The sequence below is a fragment of the Vigna umbellata genome, chromosome 7, assembly GCF_029865625.1.
Source record: "Vigna umbellata cultivar VRB3 chromosome 7, Vumbellata_1.0, whole genome shotgun sequence".
Taxonomy (NCBI): domain Eukaryota; kingdom Viridiplantae; phylum Streptophyta; class Magnoliopsida; order Fabales; family Fabaceae; genus Vigna; species Vigna umbellata.
In genome coordinates this window covers 24,519,582-24,540,479 of record NC_142171.1, presented here as the reverse complement: position 1 = coordinate 24,540,479, position 20,898 = coordinate 24,519,582, and the positions used below count along the sequence as shown (strand labels likewise).

The 20,898-nt window shown below is 31.6% G+C and overlaps 2 protein-coding genes across 5 annotated transcripts; both read left to right on the top strand.

Annotated features, from left to right (window-relative positions):
- The first annotated feature begins 13,002 nt into the window (after positions 1 to 13,002).
- LOC124824604 (acid phosphatase 1-like) lies at positions 13,003 to 14,423 on the top strand. The gene is made up of 3 exons (XM_047297050.2): positions 13,003 to 13,618; positions 13,823 to 14,035; positions 14,112 to 14,423. The coding sequence occupies exons 1-3, from the start codon at positions 13,209 to 13,211 to the stop codon at positions 14,287 to 14,289; spliced, it is 801 nt and encodes a 266-aa protein (XP_047153006.1). The 5' UTR covers positions 13,003 to 13,208; the 3' UTR covers positions 14,290 to 14,423.
- A 1,477-nt stretch (positions 14,424 to 15,900) lies between these two features.
- LOC124824631 (protein translocase subunit) lies at positions 15,901 to 20,488 on the top strand. 4 transcript variants are annotated; one of them, XM_088095491.1, is made up of 5 exons: positions 15,901 to 16,001; positions 16,163 to 16,191; positions 18,519 to 18,774; positions 18,842 to 18,963; positions 20,149 to 20,488. In XM_088095491.1, the coding sequence occupies exons 3-5, from the start codon at positions 18,525 to 18,527 to the stop codon at positions 20,302 to 20,304; spliced, it is 528 nt and encodes a 175-aa protein (XP_087951617.1). In that variant the 5' UTR covers positions 15,901 to 16,001; positions 16,163 to 16,191; positions 18,519 to 18,524; the 3' UTR covers positions 20,305 to 20,488. The 4 variants fall into 4 exon arrangements, with proteins under 4 accessions (XP_087951617.1, XP_047153041.2, XP_047153040.2 ...); XM_047297085.2 differs by having other exon boundaries at positions 15,932 to 16,058; XM_047297084.2 differs by having other exon boundaries at positions 15,959 to 16,191.
- The last annotated feature ends 410 nt before the right edge of the window (positions 20,489 to 20,898 follow it).

Here is a 20,898-nt window from a genome sequence, read left to right as displayed (position 1 = left end):
ATTTGATAAATGAATAACAACTGGAAATTTAAATCAAATTTATTTTGAATAATAGCGTTTATTAGAATGAAAAATATTATAATTACAAGATAAAATTATGATCAATATAAAAATATCATGCGAAAAAATAGAATAAAACTGAAAAGTTTTATCTTATTTTTAAGAGGAAAATATAAATCTATAGCATAAAATTAAATTAGACCGAAATTCCAATATACTATAAGAGTATATATATATATATATATATATATATATATATATATATATATATATATATATATATATATATATATATATATATATTAATTTCGTGAATTTAAGAGGTTATTTTTTTTTATTATCTCTATCATATATAACTATATGAGTTTGTTTTATATACGAGTTCGTTTAATTTTTGGGTGTGTTTGTTGAATTTAGAGTTAAATATATTTTTAATTTTTAAATTATTGTAACATAAATTATGTTTTATCTTTAAACTAAATTATATAATATTTGATCTTCTTATGTTATGTTATGAAAGTTATATAAAACATTTTTTTTAATAAATTAAGGTGATTTAGTGGAAAAGTTATAAAGAGTGTGTGAGTTCAATTTCTTTAACTAATATGTGAGAGTTATAAGATTGATTTAAGGAATTTAAAATAGAATGTGAAAAAAAAGTTGTGGGTTAAAAAATATATATTAAGTATTTTTTATATGACATCCAAATTTTACAATACATTATAATATAACATATATATAATTTTCACAAAGTATAAGTATAAAATACTTTATAATCTAATTTAAAAATGAAATATATACTTTTATAATAGTTTAAGAACGAAAAGTATATTTAATAGTTAAATTTATATATGCATGGTTTTCAATTAAATAAGGCAAAATTGTTCTTTAAAATTTATATTTATTTTTTTGTGGGCACAAAAAGGTGTTGGCCTAACACCATCATCAACCTTCAATGGTTGAAGTTAAGGTGGAAAGAAACAATTATGGAAGAAAGCACATTATTAAAAGTGGTGCACCATAATGGAACAAGAATCTAAGACCTTATTGAAAGTGAAGTAATGTGTGTATGTATACTTGGAACCTAGACACTTTTGACATTAGGCAATGCCATGGATTTATACCAAAAAAATCAAGAATAATTCAAAGGGTTGTGTCTAAACAGATAATGGAATAGATTCTTTGAAAAGAAAGAAAAAATCCAACAAGATTTAGGCATAAAACCTTCAACCCTAATGTCAAATCACTATTTGAAATAAAAATATTGAAGTTCAATTTAATTAAGACATATGATAAATAGAAATCAACAATGATAACCACGTATCCAAATGTTAGTGGGGGCCTTTAAATACTTAGATTACAAGAGGTATGGAAAAAATTGGTTTTTTGATATCCACCATAATATAAAATAGTATTTTTGTTGGATATTTCATGTGAACAACTTATAATATGTGAGTTAGAGATGAAGATCCTAGACCACTATAAATTAGATAATTTGATTTTATGTATTTATAAATTTTATATAAATTATGAAGTTAAAATTACTTATATAGGTATTAAAATTATCCAAGTTTATATTTTGCAATGCTTATTTTTCTAATATTTTATTTTATTAATTTGTATTGATATTTGGTAATATTTTTTTTTAATTTACATTTAAGATAAAATACAGATATCATAAAGCATAAAATTGACATACAATTAAAAGGATTTTCTTTATTACATCATGAGGGTTACTAAATACACGTTAAACTGTTAAAATCAAATACCTATAAAATAGATATCAATTTTAAAAATGACGAAAGATAACAAAAACTATTAAAATGTAAGATAAAAAATATTTTGCATCTAACATTGTCTTCATGTGAAGGGGTTATAAACAACATTACTTAGAGAAATATTTTCAAGATATATTTCTTCACGTAATTGTTTATGGTTGTAGTTATAACACGTGTCTTGTTATATACAAAATGTTTTAATGATGTAATTTTAAATGAGTATCTAATATTTGTAAGAAGCGTTTAATACATCATTTTTAATAATTTCTTACATTAATTTTATATATATATATATATATATATATATATATGTGGGTTTGCTAACGCGCGTACGCCTGTTTTTCAGTTGGTACATTTTAGCAATGTGTACCGGGTTTTAGTAGACAAAAATATCCTTATATACCATGGATTCTAAGTTTTAAGGTTAAAGGTATTTTAATAATTTTCATTCTCAAAACTAAAAAAAAAAAGAAACCTCCCAAACCCTTACTCACCTCTTTCATTCTTATGAATCCTTTCTCTTTCATCTTTCTCACTCCAATCTTTTCTCTGTCATCCCTATATATATATATATATATATATATATATATATATATATATATATATATATATATATATATATATATATATATATATATGGGTTTGCTAACGCGCGTACGCTTGTTTTTCAATTGGTACATTTTAGCAATGTGTACCGGGTTTTAGTAGACAAAAATATTTAAAGTTAAGGGTATTTTAATAATTTTCATTCTCAAAACTAAAAAAAAAAAACCCCAAAATCCTTACTCACCTCTCTCATTCCTCTCAACCCTTTATTTTTCCTCTTTCTCACTCCAATCTTTTCTCTGTCATCCCTACTGTAGCCCCAATTGAAAAAATCAGAAACACTTGTCGTTAAACAATATTACAAAAAAGTGATTTTATAATGAGTTTTCATCTTATAATTTTTGTCTTATCTAATTTTATCCAATTTTCACAAGCATAAAGGAATTGGTAATTGACCTGGAAAAAAATCAGAAATGCTCGCTGTTAAACAATTTCTTACAAAAAATGATTTTATAATGAGTTTATATTTTATAATTTTTGTCTTATCTAATTTTATCTAATTTTCACAAGCATAATGACATCAAAGGAATTGGTAATTGGCTTGGAAAAAAATCAGAAACACTCGTTGTTAAACAATTTCTTACAAAAAAATGACTTTACAATGAGTTTTCATTTTATAATTTTTGTCGTATATAATTTTATCTAATTTTCACAAACATAATGACATCAGAAAGAATTGGTAATTGGCCTTTAGAGATGATGATTCAACCTATGCAGATGATGAAATTAGAGAGGTTACTGAAGATGGTGAAATTGAAGAGATCTTGAATGAAGCTTTGCCTGAAGGTGAATATGTCAATGACTCAACTCTTTACAAAGGCAAATTTTTTAAAGGCAAGTGTTTCTGATTTTTTCAATTGGGGCTACAGTAGGGATGACAACTCTTTACAAAGGCAAATTTTTTAAAGGCAAGTGTTTCTGATTTTTTCAATTGGGGCTACAGTAGGGATGACAGAGAAAAAGTTGGAGTGAAAGAGATGAAAGAGAAAGGATTGAGAAGAATGAGAGAGGTGAGTAAGGGTTTCGGGGGTTTCTTTTTTTTTTTAAGTTTTGAGAATGAAAATTATTAAAATATCCTTAACCTTAAAACTTAGAATCCATGATATATAAGGGTATTTTTGTCTACTAAAATTCGGTATACATTGCTAAAATGTACCAACTGAAAAACAGGCGTACGCGCGTTAGCAAACCCCATATATATATATATATATATATATATATATATATATATATATATATATATATATTATAGATAAATATTGTTTTTAAATATGTTTGATATATTGTAAGTTTTTAAAAAGTTAACATTGATATATTAGAGCAACAATATTTCATCTAGTTTTTTATTATTCTTCTAGATCTTATATCATCATCTTATTCCTTGTATTGATGATATCATCATCCCATCCATTGTATTGATGATGTTAATCAGTTGTTGATTCTAAAATTACGACTTAAATCCAAGCTTACTTTTATTAAAAGAATTCACTCTAATCCATATAACAAGGGTAAATTTCTAGAAAAGATTAGTCACCAAGCCAAAATTGTTGAAGTCACAGCAATAACAACCTCATTGATAATCTTCATCCAATCAATCAAATAAAAAATTCTCTAAATGTCATGTATTGCTACTTCTATTATTGAACATTCGTGCACTTCTGGAATCACCTCTCAAATAGTTGATCTTGCATAACAATTTCAAAATCTCTAACTACTCAATCACATGTAATGTCAACCTTTTCCTTGAACTTGTCTTCACATCTACTTTGTCCACTTTAGATGTTTACTATTGTTAAAATTGAAGCCCCTATGTCTCAATTCCAAGAAGGGTGAATTGAATTTGAACCAGCTTTTGAAATTCTTTAAAAAACTAAGTTTTTAGAATTTTTTTTCAAATAATTTTCTAACCAATAAAGGAAAATGCAAAAACTAAAAAAAGGAACACCACAATTTTATACTGGTTCTTCTCAACTGAGTCTAAAATTAAATAGATTTTTTTAGTATCATTATGAAATTCTACAAACTTCATGGTAAAAACACATTTTTGGAAACAAAGTTTCGTTGCTTAACCGAACTTCCATTAAAAGTTAGATTGGATTGTAAAGATGATAGTTAGAATTCGCTACTTTTAAATGAAGGCAACATTACCTTATTCTAATTTGACACAATCAATGATAGAGACGAGTTTGCTCGACCACTTCCGTGCATACTTGGTTATGAGTGGGTGACTCACGTAGTCGATTAGTGAGTATCTTGTTTTGTAAGTGTCATTGCAAGAAGTCTTGTGAATAATCAAACTTCTCTTATTATTTTCTTTGGCACTACGACCTGCGTACACTCTCGCACGAAGGAGACAAAACAACTTTTTTGACTGTGAGAGCAACTGAGAGAAAAAGTTGTGCATCTTGAGAAACATTAGGATAAATAAATTAAAACAAGAGATAAGTTTTTGCTTCTAAGTATACATGGATAAACTCACCTACAGTGGCAGTTTTCAAGGTACCATAGCCATCAGTCACATTTTTAGTTGCGATAATGACAATGATACCTATTTTATCCCCAACAAAAAAGAGGTTAGTCTTCATAGGAGAAACTACTAGATTCTCCTTATATATTCCACCTTTTTTTTTATAATACACCTTCTGGCACTCAATGCAGGAGCACCTTGTATTGCTTAAGAGATTGTAATGAAATTTCCACTTCTATCTAAAGGTACTACTAAATCTTAGCTAAGTCCTGACAAGGTTTATTCGTCTTGCAACAACTCCCGTTTCCACTTTCGCAGATTAAACGCATGGGCTACGATGAGGGATGTGACCAAGATTATGAATGAGTTCTTCATTTTAGGCTTAATAGATGTTACTTTGTAGATTTACATAAAAACAAACACATATAAATAGAAAGTATAAAATGATCTAACAATTAGCATGTGAAGAACTAGCCTAAGAATTAAGCAAACGTTAAAGTATATTTTGAATAACTTAACGTAATTCTAAAATTAAATTGATTTTTTGCGTATCGTTAAGAAATTCTACAAAACTTCATGGTAGAAACACATTTTTCGAAAGAGAAGTTTCGTTAGTTAAGCGAACTTCCTTTAAAAGTTAGATTGGATTGTAAATATGGTAGTTAGAATTATTTGCTTTTACATGAAGGCAACATTACTTTATTCTAATTTGGCACGATCGATGATAGAGACGAGTTCGCTCGACCACTTTCGTGCATACTTGGTTATGAGTGGGTGGCTCACGAAATCGATGAATGAGTATCTTGGTTTGTAAGTGTCATTGCGGGAAGTCTTGTTAATAATCAAACTTCTCTTATTATTTTTTTTGCACTGAGACCTACTCACATTCTCGCACAAAGGAGACAAAATACCTTTTTTGACCCTAGGAGCAACCAAGAGGTAAAAGTTGTGCATTTTGAGAAACATTAGGATAAATAAATTAAAACAAGAGATAAGTTATAACTTCTAAGAAGACATGGATAAACTCACCTACGGTGGCAATTTCCAAGGTACCATAACCATCACACACATTTTTAGTTGCGGTAATGACAATGATGCCTTTTCCATCCCCAACAAAAAAGAGGTTAGTCTTCTTAGGAGGAACTACTAGATTCTGCTGATATATTCCACCTTTTATTTTCATATTATACCTTTTGGCACTCAATGTAGGAGAACCTTGTATTGCTTCAGAGATTGTAATGAAATTTCCACTTCTATCTGAAGGTACTACTATATCGTAGCTAAGTCCCGACAAGGTTTGTTCGTCCTACAACAGCCCCTGTTTCCACTTTGACAGATTAAACGCATGGGCTACGAAGAGGGATGTGACCAAGATTATGAATGAGCTCTTTATGTTAGGCTTAGTAGGTGTTACTTTGTAGATTTACATAAAAACAAAAACATAAACAGAAAATATAAAATGATCTAACAATCAACATTTGAAGAACTAGCCTAAGAATTAAGCAAACATTAAAGTATATTTTGAATAACCTAAATGTAATTCTAAAATTAAATAGATTTTTTGAGTATCGTTAATAAATTCTGCAAAACTTCATTGTAAAAACACATTTTTGGAAAGAGAAGTTTCGTTGCTTAACTAAACTTCCATTAAAAGTTAGATTGGATTGTAACTATGGTAGTTAGAATTCTCTACTTTTACATGAAGGCAACATTACTTTATTCTAATTCGACACGATCGATGACAAAGACGAGTTCGCTCGACCACTTCCGTGCATACTTGCTAATGAGTGGGTGGCTCACGTAGTCGATGAGTGAGTATCATTGGTTTTTAAGTGTCATTATGGGAAGTCTTATTAACAATCAAACTTCTCGTATTATTTTCTTTGGCATTGAGACCTGCGCACACTCTCGCACGAAGGAGACAAAACAACTTTTTTGACCGTGGGAGCAATTAAGAGGCAAAAGTTGTGCATCTTAAGAAACATTAGGATAAATAAATTAAAACAAGAGATAAGTTGTAGCTTCTAAGTAGACATGGATAAACTCACCTTCGATAGCAATAACCAAGGTACAATAACCATCATGTGCACATTTTTAGGTGTGATAATGACAATGATGCCTCTTCCATCCCCAACAAAAAAGAGGTTAGTCTTCTTAGGACGAACTACTAAATTCTCCTGATATATTCCACCTTTTCATTTTATAATAAACCTTATGGTAGTCAATGCAGGAGCACTTTGTATTGCTTCAGAGATTATAATGAAATTTCCACTTCTATCTGAAGGTACTATACTGTATCGTAGGTATGTCCTGACAAGGTTTGTTCGTCCTACAACTACCCCCGCTTCCATTTTTCCAGATTAAAGGCATGGGCTACGATGAGGAATGTGACAAAGATTATAAATGGGTTCTTCATGTTAAGTTTAGTAAATGTTACTTTGTAGATTTACATAAAAATAAACACATATAAGTAGGAAGGATAAAACGATATAACAATCAACATGTGAAGAATTAGCCCGAGAATTAAGCAAACATTAAAGTATACTTTGAATAACTTAAACATAATTATAAAATTAAATCGATTTTTTGAGTATCCTTAAGAAATTCTGCAAAACTTCATGGTAGATACACATTTTTGGAAAGAGAAGTTTCGTTAGTTAATCAAACTTCCATTAAAAGTTGGATTAGATTGTAACTATGTTAGTTAGAATTCACTACTTTTACAGGAAGACAACTTTACTTTATTCTAATTTCACATGATCGACGATACATACAAGTGCACTTGACCACTTTTATGCATATCTGATTATGAGTGGGTGGCGCACGTAGTCGAAGAGTGAGTATCTTGGTTTGTAAGTGTCATTGCGGGAAGTCTTGTTAATAATCACATTTATTTGATTATTTTGTTTAGCATTGAGACCTACACACACTCTCGCACACACACGCAACACAGACATACATGAACACACAGACACACACAAACAAACACACACACACACACACACACACACTCATATACAACACACAAACACATACACACTAACACACACACACACACACATATATATAAGTGATCAACCCATGGTGAACCGGGCCGGGTTGAGTCGGGTTACCCGTTTTGACCGCTCTAATTATTTTTTATGTATGGGTATCATTTATTGATGGTCATAGTCGTTATTACATGATTTATCTTATGAAACATCATTTTAAGTATTTTTTTTATATATATTTTTATGTTTTGTATATATTTTTATGTTTTGTACTGAGCTTAAACCTTAAAATAATATTGTTATTGAATATTTTCAAAGTAATCTGGGTGTTGAGTACACTTTTAATAGACTTTGTGAATTACTTGTCAACTCTTCATCTTACTTATATTAATACTCTTAAAAAAAAGAATGAAGTTGGTGAAAGAAAACATTTTCACATTCTTGAAAATTGGACAATAAACCAAATGAACTTTCTACTTTTTTTAGATTGTTGTGTGAAAATTGAATTTTTTTTATTAGTAAGAATTAAACATGTCTAAAAAATATAGAATAGTAAAAACTTCGTGCTCAATTAAGTAAATCAGATCTTTTGACTAACTTGTTAACTAATATATAATCTACCTTTAAATATAGTAGCTAGTGAGTTAAATATATTGATTAGTCTTTCATTATTGCTTGAGAATTTTGATTATGAAAGTTGAAAACTCTAATTTGTTTAATTTGTTTTTGGAATATGATTAGGTGATTAGTGATTTTGATTAACTATTCATTGATTACCCTATTATCAAATAACAATATATGTCAAAAATTAGACAGGTATTGAATTATTTTCTGGATTGAAATGAATCCCTTTCATAAATTAAAATAATTGTTTGATGAAATGTTTAAACACTCATCACACTCAGATGGAGGTTGTGGTTGCTTTTGACCTTGTATTGTGATATGCTTGCATAAACCTTTCTTATTAAAAATAAGAAAGAATTGGGTGGAATCCAAGAAGATGGTGCCACACAACATGTTTAAATGTCAAACACTTTCTTTCTTAGGAACTTTTTAGGTGTCGTGTCCCTCCATAATCATTGGCATAGAGTGAATCCGTTACCCACTAGTAATATAAATCTCTACCATTTTTATTCTAAACCAATGTCAAAGCTTCCAAATAGACCACTAATATTCCAATACCGACTTTAGTTGGTTGTTGAAGATCATACGAAAAAGAAGACAAGGACTTTTCTCATTGATTACAACCTATTTGGGATATACGCATGATCTTTATAATTTGGTCATCATTCGCGATAATCTTCATCACATGAAAATTCATTTCTATTGGTTCTTTATTTTCATTTCTTTCTTATCTTAGTCAACTATAACCATTCACTTTTTTTACCATAAGTTGTTGGTTCAAATAAGGTACTTAAACTTGGATAAATTCATCAAACAAACTACATAAACATTTGTTAACCATGTTAATAATATGGGACGAGTAAGAGGTGTTGGAAGTTCCATTATCTAGTGCAAACTTCACTTTACATTTAATTTTGAGGTTGAATAAAGATAAATTTCACTTCTTAACAAGAGAATAACACAGTAGAGTTGGCATGATGCATTGCCCATGTGGCTTCTGACGCTATATCCACTGTCTAAACCAATGGTTAATACAACAAAATATGTTAACCTTAGATATATGGAATACGATAAAGACATTACTATGGTGGGTTCTAGGAAGCCAAACGACATGTCTGGGGTGGTTGTTGACAAAGTCCATTGTCCCAAGCATTGAAATTCGCTTGTTTTCTGTTATTTACAGCCAGATACATGTCACTACATTCAATAACGCACTATTGTGTGGGAAAGAAAAAAGGACATGGAAAATGTGCAGAGAAGGTGCATTTTTGAGTCCACTTTTTCCACTGCCATAGGATTCTTTCATATTCCAACTCTGCTATTGCCTCCTTCCACATAAATTTCACAACCATATCAAATCACGAAACCAGCCCTTAACCACAGACACCAAGAAAATAAAATTTTGAAAATTAGCGAACAATGAATGTGTGTGATGACATTAAAAATATTATATCAAAGTGCACGTAATGTCATGCCATTAGGAAAGAAAATAGCACATTAAAATTAGTATCTGTGTTTTGAGTGCTTCTGTAATGTCCACCCACTGACTAATTTAAAATGTTATTTACTAGAATCATTATGATTTAAGGTACACTTAACTGTTTACTGAAAAACTATGTTGTGTTCTTTTTTTCTAAAAAAAAGACAGAAATATGTTATATATCTTTCAACAATCGAAACCTCTGTTATGTGGGTTAGCTGTCAAATATATACCTGGTGCTTCAAGGTGTTTGATAATTTTGAAAAAGAGAGTGAAAAGTTAATTGCACGTTGCTGATTTAAAGGTAACAAAACTGTGTTTGCTATATGAGTTGAAGACCTAATCACTGATTGAGTTAGTAAAATAAAAGTAAAGAAGGAAAAATGATGAATGGGTATGTTAGTAGAATATATATATTAATGATGGTAGCTGTGGTTGAAGTCAATGGATTTGATGGTGTGATATGGATGAAGAAAAAAAGGCAAAAGACTTGGTCAGATGACCCTTTTTTTCTCCGTATTGTCTGGTCAACGTCCATGCAGGCAAAAAAATCCATAAAGAAAGCTTCCTCTTGATTTACTTTTCGTCTTGGTGTGCTGCTGAGACATCCAAGAACAAACAAACGACAGAGATATCCACCACCACTTTTGCTGGACTTGTCCTCGTCAATGCAAAACTCTTGCAACACCTCCTCTTAATGTTTAATCATCAGTCATTGAAGACCCTTAACAAAATGACTTGCTAAACTGCAAAGGGTGATCAGTAACAGTCCACAATATCAGAAGGAATCAGTCTTTCTAAGTTGAAACGACTCCTCCTCTTCGATATTCCTTCAGCCAGCAAGAATGGCACATAAACTTCACAATAGCTCGGTTGTTTCCTCAATATAGTATACGATTTGAAGAACAACACACACAAAGCGGTGTTGATGCCAACAGACATCAATAGTGCGGACACGATCATGTTTTCAAGGAAATCTCAGAAATCAAGACAATGGTAAATAAGCTACTGCAGGAAACACAAACAATGAAAACAAATAATAAAATCTTTTTCAGATTTGAGTTAATGGTGCACAAAACACAACACGACAAAGAACAAGAAACAAACTTCGTAAGTAAACTAATTAAGGTTAAAAAACCCTTTTGGCTCATCACTTTATTTCTTAAATAATCTCTGTTAAGCCAGGTTAATTATCCCACTAGTTTAATTACCATGCTATCTTAGTCAAGTTGGTAATAAAAAATGAAAATTTTCACATCAGTCAAAGTTATCAGGGTTATGCAACAAAGAGAGCAAGTTCACGCCACCCTTGTACCTGTTGGTAGCTCTTCTGAAACGCCTTTACCAGCCCCACACCGGCGACACATTCTTGGTGAGAAGCAACTCCCGGAAATGCCGACGCCACCGCTGGAGTCGGAATACGATGAAGACATTAGTATAGTGGGTTGTAGGAACCTAAACCCAACATTTTCCTTTTCCTTCTCCACCATGGTGAAGAACAGTTTTGCTCTCTGACGCCAACCCCACCCAATGAAAAGGAAACATATGTTAGTGGAAATTGCATATGCATGCATAATACTTTTCTACGCTTCTCTTCCCATACTCTTTGTCCTTTCTATATAAACACGTAAGATAGGTTTATCTTTGGTATCAAAATGGAGAATTTTGTCCCACTTTGCAATTGTAAGAATCTTTACCTTTCTTTCTCCTTTTCTTATCACTGTCTGCTATAGCTCGCTCCCTTGCTTTTCACTCAGTTGTGGCTCATATTTGGCCACACACTTCCATTCTTTTTTCAACTCATTTCTTTAGTTCCAAATGCAAACTGTCTATTGTTTTCTTCCTTGCTTTCAGCTTGAATCATATATCTATTTTTTAGAAATATAAATATGAATTTAAGTTTCGTGTTATACTACGCAAAAAGTTAATATAAAGACCAATAAATTCATTTATTTAATGTTTTGGGTTACAACGATGTCAATCACAGTGTTCTCTATAGTTAATCTCTTTGAAAAAGAAATCATATAATTTTTTTTTAATTTATGTAAAAATGAAGTTTATATAATCTTATTACGAATTGAAGAATTAATTATAAGTGATTATTTGGTTGGATAAACGGGATAAAAAATTGATAAAGCAAATAAAGAATGGGTACAATATTTTTACACATCTTAATCAATTATATTGTTTTTTTTTTGTCATTGTCATGAGATTTTATTTATTTTTTTGAGTTTTTATATAATAACTAAATAATAAAATAAATATAATGATAATATATTTTTATCGTTCATTTTATCAACTAAATAATTTTCAACTAAACTACGAAGAAATCTCTTACCAACTTAATGCATGTTAATTGTCCAAGAATATATCTATCTTATTCAATGATGATCCTTTCTTTCTCTTTATGTTTCCATAAAAACTTCTTATTCCAAAATTATAAACAAAAAAGTTAATTTTTAAGATTGTTTCAATATGTAATATGACTAGAGTAGTAAAACATTTCCATTTAAAAATCCAAACTTTACACTTTTACAACCTTACCCTGTCTTTTTAATAAACCATATTATTATTATTATTATTATTATTATTATTATTATTATTATTATTTTTTGAAGAAAAATATGATGTTCCTTGCACTTGTCCCACAACCTCAAATTCGGGGTCACATTGCATCTATGTGCATGTATTAATGTGTGTATCATCTTGAACTTCTCCCTTCACCTAATGTTGGAATCCTGACACACTTGTTCTATACCTAGTGAAATTCCCCCTCCCAACACCAAACAATCTAATTTTATTTCTTCAAGATACGGCCATGTTTGCTGAATTGACATGGCATATATTCTCTTATAAAAAATAATCTCATAACACAAACAAGTAATTCATTATTTTGAAGTGTTCTAAAAAAAGGAACTTCTATATATGTATATAGGAAAATCATCCTTCAACAACCATTTTTGACAATATTTAGACACGCGCACACGTGTCAAAATCTGAGTGGTCCATTTTCATTTAATTTTTCCAACTGGACCACTCAGATTTTGACACGTGTGCGCGTGTCTAAATGTTGTCAAAAATGGTTGTTCAAGTGTCATTTTCCATGTATATATATGGTATTGGTGGTGCTTCTACTGCAAGCCATTATCATGAATAATATTATATTGAGTGTGCACAAGAGATGTTTGTGGAAAAGCTGAGAAGAGTGTGTTGAAAGTTCCAGGTATAGTGTGACAGAGGAAAAAACACAGTGAGGTGGGTGAATGGCCGAGAGAGCAATGAGAGAGTTGTTGAGGGTGGTGATGGTGTTGATGTTACTGATGTTGGCAGCAGAGACAGAGGCAATGAGCAGCAGAAGAGGCAACAAAAGGGGTAAAGAAGAGTCATCTAGGTCTGGTGAAGGGGATTCAATGAGCTTTTGTTTGAGTTGGAGATTGGCAGTGGAAGCAAACAATGTGGTTGCATGGCCAACAGTGCCACCACAGTGTTCCCAATATGTGGAGACTTACATGATGAATGGACAATACGAAAGGGACCTGGATTTGATAGTGGAGGAAATATTGGGATATGTCAACCAAACATTGCTCCCTCCAGATGCCATAGATGCTTGGATTTTGGATGTTGATGACACTTGCCTCTCCAACATCTTCTATTACAAAAGCAAAAACTATGGGTATGTGCAGCGATTCTTCAATTAGTTTCATTCAAATTTGTGTTTCTGTCATAACTTTTTCTTTTCTTGCAAACCAGATATTGGTCTGTCTGAGAAACTAGATTAGTTGTTTCCTTTTGTCTTAACTTTGTAACCATCCATCAGTCAAAGCATGGATTTTTATTGATTCAAGGCTGGTAAAACAAGAAGTTGATGGCTGTGCAGGTGTGATCCGTACGACCCATCTGCCTTTAGGAAGTGGGCCATGACAGGAAGGTCCCCTGCAATTTCTTCTGTGCTGAGATTGTTTAGCATTTTAGTAGACAGAGGGTTCAAAGTGTTTTTACTCACTGGAAGAGATGAAGAGAGTCTTGGTGAAGTTACCAAGAACAACTTGCAGAATCAGGGATTTGTTGGCTATGAACGGCTTATTTTGAGGTAAGAGAAATTGAATTTGCATGCATGCATTTGAGAATGTTGAGGCTAACTGAGAAGGTTGTGAAAAAAATTGCAGGAGTGCAGCATACAGAGGGAAAAGTGCAGTGAAATACAAATCTGATGTAAGAAAGCAGTTGGAAGAGGAAGGTTACAGGATATGGGGGAATGTGGGAGACCAGTGGAGTGATATTAAGGGAGACTATTTGGGGAACCGTACTTTCAAGCTACCAAATCCAATGTACTTTGTTCCATAATCTTACCATAATTAATTTTTGGATGTTTGAAGATGCCTAATGTTAAGACCACCCTCTTTGTTCATCTTTGTGATTACTCAAGTCTTATGTATAAGTTAGTAATTAGTATCTATGGAACCAAGTGTTCATTATGATTTTTTTTTCTAGTTTTTCGCACTTATCTTTGATATTCATCTTCTGCTCATCACCAACTCATATGCCTTCAAAGGATCTACAAAGTTCAAAATCTTGAATGCAGAGTTAAAAGCATGGTGAATGAGACACTTCCACAACTCTAGGTTTCTTTGCTTCAACATTTCCATTGGCAACAGATAATATTTATTGAGAACTAAAGTTACCTTAAGTAGAAATGAGAGTCAGATCATTTATATATTATCTTACATTTTTGGTTTAAAGATGGTCAGTTCAATTCAAGTCTTATTATTGTTGAATGATTCTGGCGAATCCCTTTCAAAAGAACAATTTGACTGAAAACCAGCCAACGTGCGCTACCTTTTCTCCCTTCCATGACCATCTTCTGATAAGCTACAATTCATGCAAGAAAATAAGCACATACTTATCAGGCTTTCTGTTCCTGAGATATTGCAACACTGAACCAAATCAACAAACCTAATGCAGACATCCTTTTATAAGTGATGAGTTCAACTCAACAATTTTCTTCTCAAGAGCGAATCTTCTTTCACATAGAACTGAAACACTTCTATTCACGAGTATGTGTTTGTATGAGTCACTCGTCAAAACTAATGAGCAATTCTGATATCAATAATGAATCTTTATAAAAAGGTTTTCCAAGAAGACAACACCAATAAAATGTGTTTAATCCATATAAGATATCCACATCATTTTCAACTTAAAATTTTAAAACAATAAATTTTTAGATTTTTATCTTTATGGTCCTCAATTTTTTGATTTTTACTTAATATAAAATTCAGACTTACATTTAAATTTTCACTTATTGTTTGACTTTCATCTACTCTTTTTCTATTCGAATAAAAACTATCCGAGAAGAGAAAATATGTTATCTTTATCCAAAACCAAACTATATAATTAATAATGAATTAAATATATTTTTAGTAGTTGAAGTTTAACGCAAAATTAAAATTCATTCCAGTTAAAAACTTGGATGTATTTTGATTTTTAAATTTTAAAAATAGATAAATATGTCTTTTTAATTCAATTAGGTTAATTTTTTTACTAGTTAAAAGTATTTTTCAACTTATATTGAAAGAAGAATGTTTCATGTTTCATGAACAAATTCCGATTTTTAATTTTGCATTTGAAGTTAAAGTCAAGAAAGTAAAAACATATATAATCCGTTAATAAATTTATTATATATATATATATATATATATATATATATATATATATATATATATATATATATATATATATAATATTATAAGAGAACATAATATAAGGATATATACAAATCACCTTTAAATGCCCAATTTTCACCAAAAATCGTAAATTAATTAATATTGACTTTTATTTTTTTTTTATAATTTATGATAATTATCAAAAGCTATAACTTTTATAAAATTAGCATTCACAGTTCTTTGCCTAGAGGTATAGCTTTTATAATATTAAGCTTATAATTTAATTTTAATATTCTAATAAAGAATAAAATTGAAGTGAATAGATTGTGCAGTTCTAAGTTCTACAGAACAATAAAAATAAAAAGGAAGGCGAAACAAACAGTCCTTTAGCTAGAGGCAACGATTCTCTTGTTATTTCCTTCTTCCATCTTCTTCGCATTATTAGCATTCACAGTTATAATTTCAGTTACCCATTTTCTTCTTCAATATCATTCTGCTATTTTTGGTTTTGTTCTTTTTGCTTTAACCATTTCGTCAATTTGATTATTGCACTGCAGCTACCTGATTCGCCACGCTAAACCACCAGGTAAATTCCTTTCATAAGCAATTTAGGTTTCGCTTTGCTATTGTAGGATGCTAAGCGAACCGTGAAACAACTCAAACGTGTAACGCTCTGTTCCTTCTAAATTCCAATGTCATGAATCCGTGGTTTTAATGTTACTTTCGTACTTCTCTCGTTCTGTACGGATTCCACCTTCCGTTGCTTTCACTATCTCATTTATCACTTTTTTGTTTACTCCGAATGATAATTTGGCTGCTCATAAACTGTTTGATTAAATGCCAGCTTTGTTGACTGATTCAATGTAGTTGTTTTCTGCTCATGGTTTCTGGGTTTTTAGGTGTTTTAGAGATTTGCCAGTTGTTTGGTGCTGTGATGTCAGGACAGTTTTGTTAATTGTTCACTTGTTCCTCTGTTTATTATTACTTGGTGACTGTTTTCTGTTTTCATACAAGTCCTTTAACGCATATGCAACTTATATTTTATTTGGTTGTTATTCTTTCTCTTTTTTTTTACACCAGTATATCACGTGTGTTTTTATTTGTAAGTAGTACCCAGTTATTGTGAAAGCTGAAAATCTAGCTGTTTCGTTCTTTCATTAACTCAAGCAAATGGGCATCATCTCACAGAGCTATTCGTTTCCGAGTTCTATCCGAAGCTGTGTACCTGAACCTTTGTCTTGCACCCATGAAAATTGAAGACATTTTCCATATTATTTGACTTATGATGAATAATTCTAACACTTAAACAAATTTGATACATGCACATGTTTTCGAGAGAGGAAATGTTTCTGTTATTTGGTATTGTTGTCTGTGATAGCCAAATGTAATGGAAATTTTCGAAACTATGATTGTGTGGTGTGAAATTATTGCATGGTCATTGACTCGTGCAGATGTTCTGAGCAGCATTTTCATGCACACTCTCGATAACGCTGAGTTTTTAATGATATTTATTCATCCATATAGCTTCCTTTCTATTTAACTTGAATATGGATGAATTTGGGAGATAACTGTCAGAGTTCTCTTTATTGTTTTTGGTGCACACTTTTCTTTAGTGGAGCTCAATTTCCTTCCCTTTTTCGCCATGGTTGCTATAATGTGGTGCACAATTTTACTCTAGGAAATGGAACTAGTGGTTATATATGATTCAATCTTTTATTTTTATGGTATGCAGTTGCGATAGTTTAAGGTGTTTCTAGTTGTGCTAAGGAATACGTAAGGTTTTGCATTAATCATCCAGGGAGTAAGTTTATGCATTGATCTCAGAAAGTGGATCTAGGCCTAATTTAACCTTACAAAACTAATTTGAAAGGTGTGGTTAACATCCATTTATATCTTATAAGTTAGGCATATCTCTAGTTAGTGTGGGATCTCCAACACTCTTTTACGTCAAAGTTTTGATATGATATCTTGAGCATGGAACTAGATAATTGTAAGTGATCCAATAGAGGTTGACACGATAGAACCAACAAATTTTGTTAGGATAGATTATGATATCATCTTAAAAAGTGAATTTAGGCCTAACATAACCTAGTAAAACCAATTTGTTAGGTGAGATTTGTATTCACTTATATATTGAAATTTGACTATATATGTAATTGATATGAATCTCCAACAGTATTCTTAGAACAATTTAGTGGTAATAATGCCAATCCATTTCCTTCTGGAGATCACTTTACTTGTCACTAAAAAATAACTCCAACCTTTAGAAAGGAGAAAAAATGAATTTGCTATTACTTCCTCCCAGCTGCCACTTTATGTATGCTTAACTATTCAATAATCTGCTACTTTCATTGGAATTTGACTGCAATTGTTGGTCATTGCTGATAGCAGCACATAATTACAAGGAAATGTATCATTTCCTTTTCATACCCTTTCATATATGCTTACTGCAACATAGACTATCACAATCATTATTTTCCACTGAACGAGCATCACTTAGTATCCCTTTGTGTTATTGTCAGTTATTCTAATTGGACATAAAATGTATTTATAGTTTGATACATCATGTTGACCACTTAAAAAGCATTGTAATTATTCTAATTTGGTCTTAAATAGTTTTGGTACAACATTATATTTCGATTGCACTATGAAATTAGCATGTTTGATACTGAGATTTGGCATTGTTGTATTTTTGTTGTTTACTATCCTGTAAATTTTCACTAAAATTCTGAGTATAGCTAGCAAAGATCTTGTTTTCTCCAATTATTATTGCAGTCTGCATCTCTGATAACTCAGAAGTTCACTATCTGGTGCTTCCTATGGATAGATTTATTTGAAGCGTGTATTATTAAGAAGAAAAGTACATGGGTTTCTTTGCTCTGCACGTGAATTAATCCTTTCTATTAAATGCAGAGAGAAATGGGAATTGCAGGAGTGCTAAGGAACATTGTTCGCCCTCTATCACTTGCATCATCAAGAACCTTGACCTCTCAAATCTCCACCAATGCTTCGATGGCATTGTTTTGTCCTGTTTCGCCATCTCCCTGCAAACCTCCCCAGTGGACTCTTCCCCTTTTGAATCACTTCCATAGCTTGACAGACACTCGCTTCCCAAAGAGACGACCCTCTGATAAACCTCGTCGAAAGAGGGCCAGCCTGAGACCATCTGGTGTGTGCATTTTTATGCTTTTGATTTTGAATTTGACTCAAATTTTGAGACAATTTATGTGGTTCAGGGCCTTACGCTTGGGTTCAACATACACCTGGCGAATCCATACTTCCAAATAAGCCGAATGAGGGGAGTGTCAAAAGGAGAAATGAGAAGAAACGCATGAGGCTGCGCCGCGCATTTATATTGGTGCGCTCTCGCCTTACCATGTGCAAATTGAATTTTGGAGACTTCATGAATATTGAGTGTGTTTTTTGTTTACATTTGAAGAAAATGAAAACTCTTTTCTAAATGTAATAATGCACTGAAAAGAGGGAGGGGTTGAGCAATTGGAAAAGAAGCTGGATGAAACAGGATAGTAAAATTCATGGTACTTGCTGATTGTGTTAGAAATTTGTTATTTTGAATTAGTTTCATTTCATGTTGTAGGAGTCATCTTGTTTAATGATCAAGAGAATAAACCTAGTTGGGTAAAGCTACTCTGTTTGTTGCTATGAGAGTCATCTTATTTAATGGTGAAGAGAACTGTTAAATATTCAACAATAAGTTCTATGGGATTTCTAGCAACGTAATTTTTAAATGTCCGTGTTAGAACTTCGTGAATGTGTATAGTATTGTTAGGTGAGTGAACAATCATGGGAGATATACAGGATCTAGTCATTTGTCACTAAAGCTGAAACAAGTCCATGTAAATCCACTAATTCTTAGCCCTTGAAATTACCAACTCTTAGCCCTTGAAGGCATCTGTCTTTCTTTCTTTTTCTAATTCATGGACAGCACATTTTTTTTAACTATATCCATTTAGTTCTTTTGAGGACTCCATTCTGTCATTTAATCTTTTAACCTTCATGAACATGGGATATGAAAGGTACTATTATATTTTGCTAGAGTAGACTGTGTGCAAGTCTGAAGTACAACTATATTTGGTGGCAAGTTTATTTGCTATTGAATGTCAAACGAGTTCCATGGACAAAAACTATAGCCATAATAATCACCATTTGGAAATTCAAATTTTGTAAATGACGTGAATTTTTTGTCTATGTTTAACTGTATTAGACCATCATGTGCTTATTCATTGAAAATAACTCTGGAATTTATCGGGATTCTTTGGCAAATAATTGACTATCAAGTGTCAATCAAAGTTCTAAATTTGTTAACGCTAACTGGAGTTGGTTATGATCGTTTTTATCTGTCAGTAGGTGCTTATTTTTAGCTATTAAGGAGGTTTGAGCGGTTTTTTTTCAGAACTTACCAAAATACCGGTGTTGTGTTTGAATTGATTTTTTGTTTTGTAAACTAGAAGTTTCTCTAGCTATGCTATCAGTCCAAATATTTGTATTGGAATAAATGTTGAATGTGAACTCTTGCATACAGGCGGAGAGGAAGAAAAGGAAAGCTCAGCTGCAAGAGGCTAATAGGAAGAAAAATATTCAGAGGGTAGAACGTAAAATGGCTGCAGTTGCAAGGGAAAGGGAGTGGGCAGAAAGACTGGCTGAGTTGCAGCGACTTGAGGCACAGAAGACAATCTAATGGAATTTGTTAGGACCTATCTGCATTTGGTAACACTGGTTGTGCACTCTATACACTATTTCTATATTTTCATTATGTTCAGAAACATGAAAGTCTGAATCCCCACATTTTGTTGTTGAAAGTAAGGCTGACATTTTTTTCATGAAACAAAGATGAGAAAAATAAAAGAAACCTGGTTTGGGTAGATCAGTGTGCAGATGCTAATAAATCTTACAGTCTACAACATTAGGGTGGAAATATCTGTTGGGAAGAATAATGAGAAGGAGCGAGGAAAGTAGAACTGGATTTGGTGTGATGAAGGGAATCCAAAGGAAGGTGGATGGAAGGGGAGGGCTTATCCAGAATGTATTATCCATTTTGGCATATACCTGGACCAAGTCTCTCCTCGTGATTTCATTTAGGTCTGCTCAGACCAACCACCATAAAAGATTGAAAGGAATACAAAGAGAGATTCAGAGCGAATATTCAAAGGAAAGGAATAGAAATAGAAACAGATTTTGAGTTCCAAGGTTGAAATTATTTAGATGAAGGGAAAGAAAGTAGAAAATAAAAATTTAAAAAGTAACAAAAAAAATTCATACATGTATTTAATAT